This window comes from Polypterus senegalus, chromosome 12 (genome assembly GCF_016835505.1).
Source record: "Polypterus senegalus isolate Bchr_013 chromosome 12, ASM1683550v1, whole genome shotgun sequence".
Taxonomy (NCBI): Eukaryota; Metazoa; Chordata; class Cladistia; order Polypteriformes; family Polypteridae; genus Polypterus; species Polypterus senegalus.
In genome coordinates, this window is record NC_053165.1 from 73,675,844 (window position 1) to 73,692,416 (window position 16,573).

Below are 16,573 nucleotides of genomic sequence, written 5' to 3' on the forward strand. Positions count from 1 at the left end.
CCATTGATGTGCTTTGCCAGTACGCTGTAAAGTCCAAGAAATATTGGACACATTGTGATCTGCCAATTTGAAAGCAGCTGTGAGTATGTTTAGATGTGCTTTAATAATCCAGTTGTTCACAGAAATCCGGTTTCTAAAATGCCATTTGATCCCGCGTTCCAGTTAGGCAAACAGAATTTTTGTTCTCTGAGTACCCGCGTTGACACAGAGAATTCTCCGAGTTGAAGGTTTGATGGGCTGGCCACTTCCAGGCCGCTACCAGGCACAACACTGCTGGCATTTCACCATTTTGCTGTCAGATGGATAACAGGCAAAAACACTCAAGTTGAAGTAACCCCCTCTCTCTAGATAACTATGCCATAGTTGATGTCACAGAATTTTTTCACCTGGTTATTTTTTATGAGAGTTTTTAAAATTGCAAAAATGTGTATGGCTGGCACGTTTTGAGACATCTCGCTGAGATAGCCCGACAAATTTCTCTGAAGATGTGTCAACACACTCGATCTCATGGAAGCGGAGTTGTTTCACGTGAATGTGACGACAACAGTAGGTGCTTTTTTGCTTTTAACATAAATGCACCTAAAAGCACTGACAATTAAAAATTGTCTTCTTTAGTTCCCTTGACCAGATATCAGTGATGCCAGACTCAGTGAACTTAGTGAAAGGGCACACTTTTTTTTTTTCGGTCAACGTGTTCCTTTCAGAGACAACTCTCAAATGTTCTAGAATGAGGTCAGTTTATTTTTATTTTGTTTTGTAAAGATTAAATAGATGTCATACTAATGCTGTCTGGAGGTTTGTTGTCTGTTGTCCCCTGGGTAAGCACTGTATACATTTAAAATGTAGCACATTTAAGACGATTTCCAATAATTTATGTTATCATCCATCCATTATCCAACCCACTATATCCTAACACAGGGTCACAGGGATCTGCTGGAGCCAATAACCTTTCCAAAAATCAAACACTACAAAGGTGACTCTGTGCGGCTGATATGCTGTGATGATTTATTCTTTTCATGACGCCTGGCACATTGGCACATTTTGTTCATACTTGTGTTAGCTGTACACATATAAAAATAGCAGGTGATCCGTATGTGCTTAACGTCCACTGGCAGCACATTACACAGTTTCATGGAGAGACCGAACGAGAATGTCACTACTTGAAAGCCCCCTTTTAACGGTGTGTCTGCTCTGCCTTTGTTTCAAAGCATATTCTGACCAGTGCTTTTAGATTTGTGCTATTCAAATCCCACCCCCCAATCCTCCGCTCCCCCGTCTCTCCTTTCCCCCCGCAGGGTCAGCCGTGCTGCTTCAGCTGTGGTAGCCATCAGCCTAGTGACTGTCAGTCCTTGGAAATGTGCACAATGAATGCCGGCTCGCACTGAGCCACGGTGGCCTGTTTTCCACCACTGAAACAAATAAATAGATAACAGAGGGCTTGGGGACACAGTAAACTCGCTCGAGTGCGCTCTGCCAGTAGGGTGGTGGCACACACATCAATTTGTGTTACAGGAGAGCAAGTAATGTGGCACTGAGGCTCAGGTGTTTAACTCTTCACAAGCTCCTCTTTTCGTGCCGAGCACAGTGGTAATAACAGGGAGCGACTCATCTGCTCGGCTCCCTTTGATGAATCTTTAGATCTTTTAACATGAAATCAAACCCTCCCTCGGACTCAGAGTGGCGACTTCACGACTAGACTGCATTACAGTCCCCTGCTGCTGTTTTGCATTTTAGATGATCTTCTTTCTTTAATGTGCATTGAGGTTGCTTGCCCTGGACTTTACTTACTTATATATTTTTATTTTTCTCTGTTATTTCCCAATAGCACCTTTGGAGAGCTGAAGACGGTCCGTCTGCCCAAGAAGATGAGTGGGACCGGCCCGCATCGAGGATTTGGTTTTGTTGACTTCCTCACCAAGCAGGATGCCAAGGTCAGTTTTGCTCCCAGACGCACACAGCGCCAGCCATGCTGTCTGGCCACTGCGACTCTTCTGCCTTAATGTTAATCTTAGCTCAGGACAAACCTCACCACACTTGTGACAAGAAAGCAACCATTCAGCCCAACAAGCTCATCCTTAATGTTCCCCTGAGAACGTATAGAATAACGTCAAGGTGAGACTTGTAGGTCCCTTAAGTCCTCCTGTCCACTGCACTACTTGGTAGATTATTCTGTTTGTTTGTGCGTGAATAAAAACATTTGTGTCAAATCTGCCCTCAACAAGCCCTTCCAACTGTGCCACTCATGTAGAGCTTGGTGGGCTGAATGGCCTACTCGCATCAAAATGTTCCACCATGATGACATGACTGCAAGTATTGAGCAGTGGTTCCCAACCGCCAGCCCGTGGACTGGCACAAATCTGCACAAAAGTTTTGTTGGCCCACGAAATTGCAGGCATGGCTGTTAAATTAATGCAGTTATTGTCTACTACTGGTCCATTAAAAGTCACAGCGTAGTAAACCTGAAAGCAACATGCATTTATTAAAAAGACTGAGGCACTCTAAACTTAGACTGCAAAACCCATAAATCGCCCCCTAACCGGACCTTTGTTTGTTATTGAATTGAGCTGCTTGAACCTTCAAGGGGTAGACCGTCTGTCACTGATCAAGTGGAGCTAAAAACCCACAGTGTCACCCAATCAAGGTTGAACACCACTGTTACAGAGCTTGTCACGCCAGCTGGTGGATCGTGCTGCCTTGAAGATGTTGGATTATGTGACTAGGAGTTGCAGGGCATGATGGGTTGCACTACTCCAGCGTAGCGTCAAATTTCCTATTTCACCACGTAAGTATTGCAACCTTCTTTCTGCATTATGACCGCCAATAAATGTGCTGCCTGGCGGTGTCAGTTTCTGTACAAATGTTGTCCAAGAACGGCTGCACTCTTGGCCCGCCTTCTGCTGTTCCATTTTGCCCTCTCTTACGAGGGTGGTACAGAAACTCTGCCTCAGTTGGCCTTTGTATTAACAGCAGAGGAGAAGTTAGTAAAGATTCTGTGAGAATGACAAGGGGACAAGACAATACAAAGCTAGGCTAAAAATGAGGGGCTGAGAAAATCGAAGCCAAAAACGCTAACCACAAACTAAATGTCTAAACCAGAAGTCACAAAGTAAATCACATTGCAGTCTCTTTTAATATCCAGATCTCAGATGAGTTGGGGCTGTGTAATGTGACTTTTAATACTGTGGTAATGGGTGATGCAAAATCTCCATTATTTTACACAGTGCAATGCGTTCCATTCCTGTTTACCGCAATTCCACTTAAGTGCCCAGTGCTCAATAGAATAACTGCAAATATCATATAACTAAACAAATTCAATATTGTATGTTACTTGTTAAAATGTACAAACATACGGAGTGTTCTTAATTTCACATTTCAACTGTCCAAAGCCAGTCGCCATCTGCAAAAGTGGACTAATAAAGAAACACTGAAAGTATCACCCTCTTTGTTTTGACAGAAAGCATTCACTGCCCTGTGCCACAGTACCCATCTGTATGGGCGCCGCTTGGTCCTCGAGTGGGCGGATTCAGAAGAGACTGTTGAAGCCTTACGAAGAAAGACCGCCGAGCACTTTCACGGTAAGTGAGTGGTCCTCTGAAGGTAACCGTACGGCAGACAACTGCTTTATGAGGCGGTCTTCAAGGTGGAGGTCTGTGCACTTCATGAAAGGTGAAGCCCATGCGGGTCTGTTGCTCTCGCCAGCCGGTGCAGCAGGTGTCCTTGTCTTGCTTACTTGAAGCTCACGCTGGCGTCTTGGGTTGTGACTCCAGCCGCTGGTACGACTCGGTGCGTCATTCCCCACAGCTCAAAGAGTTACGTAGCAGTGGTGCAGATGTTTAAGAGGACACTGCACACCACATCCATCAGGGTGATCAGCTCGGGAAGTCTGAATGTCACTTATCCATTTGTAATTGTGAATGCAACAGCCACAAACGGAGGACAACCTGTTTGTTACAACTGTGGGATATTTTTGTTAAGACTCAAGTGTTGTTTTAGATGAGCGCTCTCAAGTTATCAGCAGCTCTGTTACTTTCTGAGAAGACATGCTTATCTCAACTGGATGTATAAAGGTCTAACAGCCGCCTGTGGGTCAACAAATCATTAAAATCACATAATGGCATTTTCTAACTCACTTATTCCAGAACAGGGTCGTTTTGTGATGGAGCCGATCCCAGCTAGCATTGGGCTGTGAGGGTCCTAATACCGCACTCGCTCACAGTTTTATTCGTCTCTCATTTCCTCTCTACCATACCACGGTTCTCTTGTAAAAACCCTGTGGTACAGAGGCACGGCAATTATGGCTGCAGCACTAATAATAAGAAAACATTTTTATTTAAGTAGCACCTTTCCCATGCTCAAGGCACTTCTTGAGGGACAATCCCACTTGTGTACACTTGGATTCTGTACGGTCTGTCGCCACATCTGCCTCTGGAGCCACTCTGCCATGCTACCTATGTCCCACCCAAACTGTGAGCGCATTATCTATTCACATGCCACAGACCTGCTATCTCACGTGAGTGCAAGGCAGGAACAAACCCTGGACTAGGCGCCAGTTCATAGTATGCCACACAGACACGGCCCAATTCAGTGTCACCAGTCCACCTAACCTGCATGTCATTAGACAGTGTTAGGAAACTCCACAAAGGGAGGACCCAGGATGTGAACCTTGGTCTCCTTTTCTGTGAGGCAGTGGTGCTGCCACCAATTAATATCATAATTATATAAGAAGAAACGTGCTTTTGGAGAAGCTAATACTCCACAGACAGAATTAAAAGCTGGTATAAAAAAATGTTCATCTTTGATTATAAAAATGGCCCTTACCTCTTTTTTTTGACTTCTCAGTTTCTGTTTGCTACTGTTTCTGTTGATGTCCATTTCTTGGGATTGTTACGCTTTTAAGGCTTCCTACACAATCAGTGGCCATCATCTTTTTGCTGGTCGAGGGGCACACAGCATTTCTGAGACTGACATGCTGATCGTTTCTTGTGTGAGTTAAGGCTTGACTGGACCGTGACGTGAATGGAGTCAGAAGCACGTTATTTAATGATAAACGGTTTTAATTCTTGACACAAAGCTGCATGAGGTTCAGTACGGCCACCGACTGAAGGATCGTTAATCTGTTCATGTTTTTATTTGACTATTAATGAAAAGTTGCTTGTTGAAGATGGATGCATTTAAATTAATCTAGAATTCTTTTTCCAAATATATTTACGTTTAAATCTAAAAACTGCCTCTTCAGAACAGAGCAGATCCCACAATAGAAGTTTCTTTCCCTATTCCACTATCTTGGGGGCTTGACTTGAGTACTGGGGGCTCACATTTGTTGCTGCTTTGGACTTCCATGATATTTAGTAGAACGTCTGGGCCGTGCTGTGTTAGTAGTCTGCCCTTTGACATTTGTGATGTGCCTTTACACCGGGGGTGAAGACATTTTGTCTTGTGCCAAGCTCTGCTGACGCAGTCTTCCCTTTTGGTCCCACTGATAGTAATTAGTTGTGAGTGGTCACACACGTGGGCCCCGAGTGGTCGTGTTATCTGGCTGTGGCTCCACACACTGGTGCTGAGCTACAAAGCTGCACATGTTTTAAAGTGAGCCGAAACGGGAAATATGAACGCTCGTTTGAAGCACAGATACGTTCTGCCACAAGTGCAAGGTCACAATGTGTTAAGCAGCGGTTTGCCTCAATTTGGATGAAAGACCAACCTCAAAATTTCACTTCTGCCTGTGGAAGGCTGAAGGTTGTCGAAGCTTTATAGCATTTCTAATCCATCTCTTTGTGAGTCTGAGGAAACCGAACGAGATTTGGCTATGGATTAGTCTGCCATGCGCTGCATTCACAGCTGCTGCCACTTGAAATGCAGGCCGTGAATATTGGGAATGTTGGGAGCCGTGAGCGGTGGGCTCCAGTTCACAATTTGGAAGAAATCGGCCGGCAGCCGAATCCAAACTGTTTATAATCAACAGAGCAACTTTTATTTCTGCAATTAGTTTCACCTCCAACTTCAGTCCTCTCATTTTACGCCTCCATTTGTTGTAAATGTGACGCGTTTCTGAAATCGGCCTGGGTGATCGATGAAGCACTGGAAATGCCTTTGTGTGTTGGTGGTGCAATTTTATGTTTTAGTATTTTTGTATTCCTATTGAGTACTTTCTACATACTTTAAGGTACGTAAAAAGATAGTTTCTGATAGTTGGTAGTTTAAGCTGGATTTTTGTCCCAGTTTGTAGATTTCTTTAATGGCAAGAACTGTGTTACCCTAATAACACTGCAGAACTCTCACAGTGTGTGTGTGTGTAGGTTTCATGTAGTGGACACTCTTTGGTTTGACCCACAGCCTGCTGGGAGATTAAGCAGGGTTGAACGGACAGGTGACACATAACACTACAACACTGACATGGGGTACATACAACCTCCAGTGCGGAAAATATACAGAAACAAATGGCTGACAGCGCCAGTACTTAAAATACCCAAAATGCCAAGTCTAAAACTTTTGTTGTTTATGTATTTACGCATAAACCAGTTTGAATGGTGAGCCTGCTCCACGAGCTCGAGTGCATACAAAGAAAACAGGGGAGCAGACAGACGGGCAGGCACATTTTGAGGTGTCATTTCAGTTGACTGATTTTTACAAAGGCACAAAAACACACTGACCTGGAAACTGGACAGAAATTCATTACCAAAATGCCCACCCTTCCTTTCACCAACTCAGAAACAAAACCCAAAAGTGATAGCCCATGGCTAGCCAGAAACATGAAGTCTAATATGGTAAAAAGAAATCTGAACATCCACCACAGTCTCGCAAGAAGGTTCGTGCTTTGAATCCACCAACTTGGATGACCAGGAAGTGCACATCGCCAACCTCTTATCCCATCGTGACCATGACATCAGTGCTGCACACTTTCGGTAAACTTAGCATTAGAAACATTATGGCAACTACAGCCTCCAAGGGAAAACCAAAACGGTAATGCAAAATATTTATGAAGGCCTAAAAATTGGATCCTTGCTGAAAGGTAATGCAAGAAGTGAATCCTGTGCCCACAGATAAGCCAGCACTAATTTATAAATACAACCCTAGGGGTAAACCACGTAAAACGTTAATAGCAAGGTCAGATCATAACAGCACGGACCCCTTCCCCTTCTTGGGCGGGAACATTAGTGGGAGAAGGAACACAGAAAGGCGTCCATCTGCAGCAGTGAACGTGAGCGCTGATTGATGGGGAGTTGGGGTGTTCTTGCTCCCCATATCAATTGCCAGCCGTGGCGTCTGCCTGTATTGCCTTTGGCAGCCCGAGGTGACTTTCATATTCTAATTATCACTGAGTTGGTTTTGGGGACACAAGTTCGTGTCAATCACATGGGGAGTCAATGGTGTAGAATGAACTGAAAACCTTGCGGCTTGCAGTCCATCTTCTAAAACACTGGCGGTGTGGTAGATGTGATGTGAACATGGACGTCTGTGTCTGCCAAACACAGATGGGGTGAAATTTGACATTGCCAGTTTCCCTTGAGGTGCTTTGTTACGTTACATTATGTTACATTCTCAAATGGCCATCTCCTGCTGGATCAAGTCTCTAGTTATGTTTTTTGCTTTGCACTCTCCCCACTGCCATAACCTACTGTCTATGTGACAGGAGCGAAAGTTTTAGATTCCTCAAAAATTTCAGTCTTTGATTTTTGATGGATCTCAGTGTTTTAGGGTCCCTAGATATAGAAAACTTTGATATATCAATGATGGGTGCGTGTTTGTGTGTCACGGGATTTTGAGGAGGCTGTAGAGCTAAAATGACTGGATGGAAAAATACCAAACTCGAAACTTAAGACTGTTATGAGATGATGATGTGCTGATTAGATTTTGAGCCAAATCATGTAAGAGAATACCATCAAAAGCCATCATTATGCAATTCATTCTGAATTCTTCTCATCAATAGCAATCATAGTAACCTACATTACAATCTGAAAGATCAGCATCAGAACGGTAAATTACTGAAATGTCAGAGCACAATTTGGGTAACTTAGTTCTTAGAGCGCAAAGCCTACTGACGCTCACATCCGAATTGTTTTGTTTTGTCTTGATGTGACTACTCATGCAAGTAAAGGATAAATAAATAACTAGGATGTGTCTTCCAAGATGGCCACACAGTGATCTCTGAGAAGGTGAGGCAGCCTCGATCTATCTGATCCATTACAGCCAGAATGTCAGATACCAAAAATTACCAAGAAGTAACTTCTAAGATATTTTGGATAAAATTGTTTGCTAAATTAATAAAAGGTAAGACAGGTCATGTGCTGACAGAAAATGGACATTTGTCTTAAGAGATGTTTATTTTGACCCCCCTTCTATTGGGGGGAGTGTTGCTTTTGCTTAGTGACATTAATGCTACAGGAACATGTAAGTGGTCTACAGAGTGGAGACAGGCATGCAGAACAATGTGGATTTCCATGAGATGATGTAAATATGTATACAGCAAGAACCATGGAATAAACAACACGTGCATGTGGAGCAAGAATACGTATCAGTAGTCACAAGAAATATGACTTCATCTTCCCGTAACTGACCTCCTTGAACTTGTCTTGCACACGACCCTAAATCCTGAGCACCCCAATAAATAAGTTACAGCTAACAATGGCCGATCGTTTTTAGCTGTGCTCACCTGTAATGCAAAAAGCGCCTACTGTCGTTGCCACATCTGTGTGTCTGCACGAAAATCGCTCGGTTCTCAGTGAGCCAAACGGTGTTGATGCTTGACGCACTTATTCTTTGAGGTAATTTCAATTTGTCAATGAGATATCTCCAGTAGAACACGCTGTAGATATTTCCAAAATTTCAAACTCCTCTGTCTTGAAACAGATAAACATTCTGTGCGACTTTAATTATTTGCCATTTCAAATGACTTCAGCTTGTACGTTTTGCTATATTTTCCTCTTTGATGTGCACTGCTGGTTAAACAGATCCCCAGTACAAGGCAGTGAAACCCTGACAGTGACGGCGACTTGAGCGAACCTCGGCCCTGCTGCCTGCAGGCCCACCAGGTCAGGTAAATGATCTTTGAAACCAGAAAAACAAAAAAACACAAGTAGGGAAATCGGAAAAAGTCAGGAAAAGGAGAAGAGCTCCATAAGCCATTATGCATACAGGGAGTAAATGCGTCCTCAGTATTGACATTACACTAAAAACATCCCGACGGCTGCTGTACCTGCACATTATTATAATTCAGTCATTCTCTTTATCAGCGAAGCACCACAATCACCTTCTGTCCTTCATGGGCCCATTGCAGGCAGCAATTTCAGCTCATGACTTCAACCTCAATATTAACTCTCCAGCAGGTGATTCTTTCAAAACTTTTATGTTAAAAAGAAATACGAATGACGATTAGCCATACGCCATCCACAACGAAAACAAAACATTTTATATCACTTGTTGTCATCTATGGAGACACCACAAACTTACATGAGCCCTGCTCTTAAAGACAGGATACTTTAAAATGATATTAGATAATAAACTCTGCAATTACTTGTAATTACGTTCTAATCACGCTTGTTATTTTTGGAAACTGGTAAAAAAAAATATTAATAAAAATGTAATGCTAAAATGTGTTAAAATAATGAAACTGAAGTCCTCCAAACACTTTTTTTTTTAAAAAAACCTTTTATTGAATTTATTTAAAATCATATACCATACAAACAAGCAAGTCAAGTTTTACAAAACTAGATGTTAGGCTATCTTGTCGTATTTGTAAACTGAGCACAAAGGTGAAGGCCACGCTTGGTCTTTGATGGCAGGCCACTTACAATACACACGTCAGCAATGCAGAAAGGAGAAAGGTTTGAAAACATTTTCATTTCCCTTCACACACGGGCTGAGAAACGCTGCCTGGGAATGACCAGAGAAGGAGAGAAGCATGATGTCCACATCTTGGTTTCGAGTGCGTAAAGTCAACAGCGTCCTGAAAGGCATTCACCTTCGCTAATGGAGACTAAGGCTACATCCACACTCAGGGTGTCAGAAGTTTTGAAACTATCAGTAAGTATCGGTTTTAACATTATTTCAATACTCAATACCTGCACTTGAATGTTTATTTTAATATTTTTATATATACCGTTTACAAAAGATTACAATAATTATTCAAATAACATTTATTTACGACCTCAGTATCAGCAAAGTGAAAAGGGAAAAAAAAAACTATTGACGGGATTTAAACTTTTATGTTTTATGATTTACCGAGTTTTACTCTCGCCTTGTATCTTAAGCACAACTTGAAGTATTTGCATTTAATGATTAAAGTTTCTATTATTAATCTTTAAAGTAAAGATTGGGATGCATACAGTTCTCCAGTTTAGGATCCAATCGGGGAAGGGCCATGTGACACACATGATCCAATCAGAGTGAGCAGTCTGTGCGTTTTCAAAGCACTCCATTTTCACCCATTTACACTGACGTTTCTGGGACCATAAAGCTCTGGAGAGCATTATCAAAAGGTTAAATATGTTGAGACAGTGAACGATTGTCAAACTGAGCCTGAGACAAAAACTTGCGGTGAGTGTAGCCTAACCATGAAAAGTGAGGGAGTCGGACCCCCAACTGGCATTTACCGGACAGCTGGATGAGACATTTAGGGTCGCATACACTCGGTTCAACACGTCCTTTATATCTTGTGTATTGTCATGAAAATGACGCTCATACAGCAAGACCTTCAAGCATTATGGGCACAGCCGAGCGGGTGGCAGATGTCTTCCCCTCGCCTCTTCTAACCTCTTTTATTTATTTATTTTATTCCTTTGCCTCATTCTGTCATCAATTCAGAAGCACACATGCCAGATTTTTTGAAAACATATTATTTTTAACTAAGCCCATATGAGCAGAATTCAGAGGAAGCCCCTTGCTGGTGTGAATTGGCCACAGGCTCCTCATGCCAGTTCGACAATTTGCCATTATGTTTCCTGACTTCTTGCTGGTTTTCTGAAGGTAGATCAGTGAGCTCGGTGGGGCTTCACCCCAGAGGCTACAAGTTTCGTAGCTGCAAATAGATCTGCAGAGTTGCATTGCTGAGAACATGCTGCCTTGCACACTAAATAAATATTTACAGCGAGGGGCTTGTTTTGACAGCTTTGTTTCCCTCCCAAGAGAGACCCTAGCAAGGCTGTTTGCAGGCCTACAGCAGGCATCCCACGAGCAAGCACGACACCTCCTCGTGAATATTCATGGCGCTCCCTTGGAGCTTGCCAACTTGCAGCGGCTCCTCGGCTAAACACAGATTGCTTATCTTTCCTGCTTCATTATCGTTAGCGGGTGAAAAGCTATGCCCTGTTTGTGTTTGATTAGATGATTTGTTTGCTTTGGGGTCTGTTCTCCTGATCTTTCCCAAAGCTTTGAGAAGGTTTCAGATTTCTTATGTCCCTTTACTTTCTGGTGTGCGCTAAATGTGCCCATCTTAACATCTCATTCTGGACTCCAAATGCGAATGAGAGCTGTCGCACTACCCGATTATAAACATGCAGAATTCGAGGTGACAACATGACCGAGCCTATTCATGGTCTCCTCAGATGGACGTCGTGTAGTGTGGAATGGGAATATCGCCTAACGTGTTGTGAAAGCAGACTTGTGTGTCTGTTCATTGGTGACAGGACCGGGACGAGTGCCCCTCTATTTGTGTGGTCCCCAGCTAGTAAGTGCAAGCAGGCTCACAGGGCACAATGGTGAACCCTAACTCAGTGTCCGTGAGTAGTTAGTATCATCTGGCATTTCCTTTTCATTTTTTTTTTGTGAATTTGAAAGTCTCTTTTAAAAGTGTAGGCATCCATTTTGGTTTTGTTCTGCCCCATTTTTAACATTTGTTTGTTCCTTGAGAGAATAAAGTTGAAACTTTTTCATCATTCTACTGTGACGCCATTATTTATACTCTCCCATTAATCTTCTTGTCGTTTACTCAAATGGACCCACCGGTCTCTCTGACGAATGCTGCAGTGTAGCTGAAGGTCCTCCAGGCTGCTAGGTCCAGTCTCCTCTGTCCAGATCTGACACCTCTGGGAGTTGAAGAGACAGTCTACTTCTGTTGGCTGACATGGGCGCTGGTCTGACTGACCAGTCCAAAACTTGGTAATTGAGGCAGTTGTAGATAGACACTTTATTAATCCCAAGGGGAAATTCCCATACTCCAGCAGCAGCATACTGATAAAGAACAATATTAAAACAGAGTGATAACAATGCAGGTATAACAGACGATAACTTTGTATAATGATAACGTTTACCCCCCAAGTCACATAGTGTGGGGTCTCCTCAGTCTGTCAGTGCAGCAGGACGGTGACAGCAGTCTGTTGCTGAAGCTGCTCCTCTGTCTGGAGATGATCCTATTCAGTGGATTCTCCATGATTGACAGGAGTCTGCTCAGCACCCGTCGCTCTGCCACGGATGTCAAACTGTCCAGCTCCATGCCTACAATAAAGCCTGCCTTCCTCACCAGTTTGTCCAGGTGTGAGGCGTCCCTTCTTCTTTATGCTGCCTCCCAAGCACACCACCGCGTAGAAGAGGGTGCTCGCCACAACCGTCTGATTGAACATCTGCAGCATCTTATTGCAGATGTTGAAGGATGTCAGCCTTCTAATGAAGTATAGTCAGCTCTGTCCTCTCTTGCACAGAGCATCAGTATTGGCAGTCCAGTCCAGTTTATCATCCAGCTGCACTCCCAGGTATTTATAGGTCTGTACCCTCTGCACAGTCACCTCTGATGATCACGGGGTCCATGAGGGGCCTCGTCCTCCTTAAATCCACCACCAGCTCCTTGGTTTTGCTGGTGTCCAGGTGTAGGTGGTTTGAGTCGCACCATTTAACAAAGTCCTTGATGCAGCCCACGATGTCGTCAGTGAACTTTTGCACGTGGCAGGACTCCGAGTTGTATTGGAAGTCTGATGTAGATAGGCTGAACAGGACCGGAGAAAGTCCAGTCCCCTGTGGCGCTCCTGTGATGCTGACCACAATGTCAGACCTGCAGTGCCCGAGACGCACATACTGAGGTCTGTCTGTAAGATAGTCCACGATCCATGACACCAGGTATGAATTGTGATAAAGGCGCTATATTGCGCCCGATCCGGCAGACTGACCCAAAGACTTTTTATTTTTCTTCACCTGTGGGGCACGTCTTCCCACTTAACTCCAAACCAACAAGTCTGCACCCTGTACCACCACTCATCCAAGGCAACCTCGTCCTCTTCCTCCCGATTCTGGCTCCTCTTGAAGGGAGGCAGGCCCTTTTTATAATCCTCCCGGAAGTGCTTCAGATGCTGAATCAGCTGGTGCTAATTGCACCTCCAGGCAGGGCTGTAGAGATGTCCAAGTTGGCTCCAGGGTCCCTGCAGCCCCCCTGCGGTGGCCACCCCAGATCCCCACAGGGTTGGGGAGCACTCCAACTCCCATGAAACCCTGCGGGAAACTGAGGCACCATCATGAGCCAGGGAGGCTGCCACCAAGTGTCCCGGGTGAGGTACTGAGGAGCCCCAGGCTGCTCCCCTGGAACATAAGTAGAAGATCCGGCCACCCCCCACAGAATCTACTCCCATCTCTGTCAGCTTTTCCCTAAGGAGCAGAGGTTGGATGGTGTTGAAGGATCTAGAGAAGTCCAGGAACATAATTCTTACAGCACCACTGCCTCTGTCCAAGTGGGAGAGGGATCCGTGTAGCATGTAGATGATGGCATCCTCCGCTCCCACCTTCTCCTGGTATGCGAACTGCAGAGGGTCGAGGGCACGGCAGACCTGTGGCCTCAGGTGATGAAGCAGCAGCCACACCATGGTCTTCATCACATGTGGCCTGTCCACAGCCTAAAGATGGCCGCCTGGGTATTATGGGTTGTTTATCTTCCGTTGCTGCTGGCGCCCCCACTTGACTTGAGGATGGTATTGGCTTCTTTGAAGGGCATCCATAAAGAAGACCATATTACTGGAGGTGTCAGGACTGCTCTTGACACTGATCTGCACCACTTTGGATGGCCAGTACTTCAGCCTTGATGTTGGCTGAGTAGAGACTGGTAGAAGGGAGAGCCTTTCATCTCTGTGCCTCCTTAGATTCCAGCACCATCCTTCTTCTAGTCCTTTGTGTAGACGTCAGTCCAGTTGATGTGTTCCATGGCAGCGCTTCTTCCTAACCCCAGGAATGATGTATAGTAGTGTATCCTGGGTATGCTGGCCTCACTCCATACAAGGTTCCCAAGTTACTCTGTGGGTTTATGGTCCAGGATGTCTTGACGCCTTCATTCAGGGATCCTTACCTGGCGAATGAAGCTTCTCCTTTTAAGTGCGCCTTTAACTACCTGACACAGCCTGTCGATCCTATTCTATTGGTGGTTACCATGACAATATCACCCAGAAGGCTCTGGGAATATGCAGCGTGTGGCATCACTAGTTGGCATATGCATCTGAGATTGGTGAAGTGTGTTTATGTGGCTAAGCAGCTCTGTAGTGTTTACTTTCTTTTCGCTCTAAGAAAAATCCATTTCTGGTATAATGACTTCTTGGTTGTATTTTTTTTTTTTTTTTTAAAAAGCTTTAAGAAAGATCTTGTGTGTAGAATTCTGAGGAATAAAATGAATTTAATCCATTTTGGAATAAGACTGTAAACATAACAAAATGTGGAAAAAGTGATGCGCTGTGAATACTTTCTGGATGTACTGTATGTGCAGACTTTTTCAACAGCAAGTCTGAGAGTGTGGACTGGTGGAATTTGGAAAATTGTTTTGGGGCTTTCAAAAACCTGATTTACATTAAAATAGAATTTAGCTGATCTACATGGGAAGCTACATGAATCAGAGCACTCCTTTGAGAAGGAACATAGATATGTGAAAGGCAGTATAACATAGACATAAAAATAGACAAACAAAGAAAAAGGGAACTTTATTTGACCCCTGGGGGTAATCTGTCCATTGGTTGTCACTGGCTTTGGATTTTAGTGGTGTGTTTGTTTGGCAGCAGTGGTTTGTGCAGTAGCACCACAACTAAACAAACAAATGAGTGAGGAGGACGTAGTCCTTACATCGCTTTGAGACAGATGAGTACCTGCTGCCGATTCTCTTTGAGTAGCAGAGCACTGAGAAGTGCATTGACAGGTAAAAGGTGCCCCAGTGTGCAAAATCGTCACTAGCACATTTGTTAAATACGCACATTTGAGCCTGAGAAGTAAATGCATCATACCGACATCTACAGAGTCCATCAGAACTGTTAATTACACCATGATATGGATGTCTGGCCATGCTGAAGCTCATTCTCTTATCATTGCCTTTTAAATTTATTAGTCTTTTTTTATTTTATTTTTGTGCTCCTTTTAAAATGAAGACTAACAAAGTTCATATTTGAAAAGGCGACAAAAAGCGGTCCTATTCAAAGAAGTGACATGTCATAGGAGTGACATAACAAAGTAGTGAAACCTCAGATATAAATTTCAAAGGAGTGACAACCATCCAACCAACCATCCAAGTGGTAGATGAGGCGACAATGATGTTTTTGGCGAGCGTACTTTCAATGGTAGGTGACACGTTATGTCACTCCAATAAAATGTCACTCCTTTAATACAGTAATTATGTTACTCCTATGACGTGTCACTCCTTCGCTACAGACCCGACAAAAAGGCCTGTTCTGTTCATTAACTAATCTGTATTGAAAATATACATGTTTTGTTGTTTACAGAGACTCTAGAGAGCGTGGAAAAATAATTTGAGAGGCACAACTAAAGTCCAACTGGACACACCTTTAACTGGGGCATAGTGCAAGTAAAATTCAGAGCTAATTCAAAAAGTGACAGAGAGCTGGCTGAATCATGGCTCTCAAATGAAAACGTCGTTAACAGACACTTGGTCATGAATCCAGCATTTGCAGGCTTAAAAAGAAGAATGTCCAAATAATAAAAAGACTCCCTTTGAGCCCCACCTTACTGATCCACACCCTACCTTCACTTGCTATATATTACCTTTGATTTCTTAAAGACTAATCATATTTTAAGATACGCGACTCATCTTCTCCCTTTGTGAATTTCTAGGTACATATAAGGTATATATAACACACACACATTAGCCATCCCTCACGGCTCTGCCTGCCTATTAGTAAAACAGGAGACAGTGAGGAGGGCCCTGCTTGGCTGTCCACTTCTGACGTCACTCTTCCCCATCCCCTTGGCCTGCAGCCTCTCTCTCGGATTAGTGTGAATAAATCGCTCCTGCAAGCGAGCTCTGATTCTTAGAGCGATGAGAGATGGCGCAAAATCAACTGGAATGTTGAAGAAAATTATAGAAAAAAAAAACAATCCAAATCCGTTAAGTACTGTAGTTCTCTCGAGAAAAGCAGACAGACAGATGGTGGATTTTATATTTTATATATATATATATATATGAATTATTATTATTATTTTTTTTTTTTTTAAACAGAAGCTCCTTAAAAAAATAAATAACAAATAGTTTGGTCTGAACACACACCAGAATGACTTGGCTGTCACAGTCACTTGCGTTCTTTATATTTTTAAGTAATACACTTGCAGTTAAATTTGTAAATGTAGTGCCAATGGACTACATTTACATTTATATTCTTAGCAAACCTAT

At 43.5% G+C, this 16,573-nt stretch overlaps 1 protein-coding gene across 1 annotated transcript in view; it reads left to right on the forward strand.

The window, feature by feature from the left end:
* The window catches only part of rbm19 (RNA binding motif protein 19), a 98,603-nt gene that overhangs the window by 64,352 nt on the left and 17,678 nt on the right, over positions 1-16,573 (forward strand). Inside the window, exons 21-22 of the mRNA XM_039772309.1 lie at positions 1,826-1,931; positions 3,455-3,575. Coding sequence (XP_039628243.1) covers positions 1,826-1,931; positions 3,455-3,575 — 227 coding nt within the window. The remainder of the gene's footprint in view (positions 1-1,825; positions 1,932-3,454; positions 3,576-16,573) is intronic.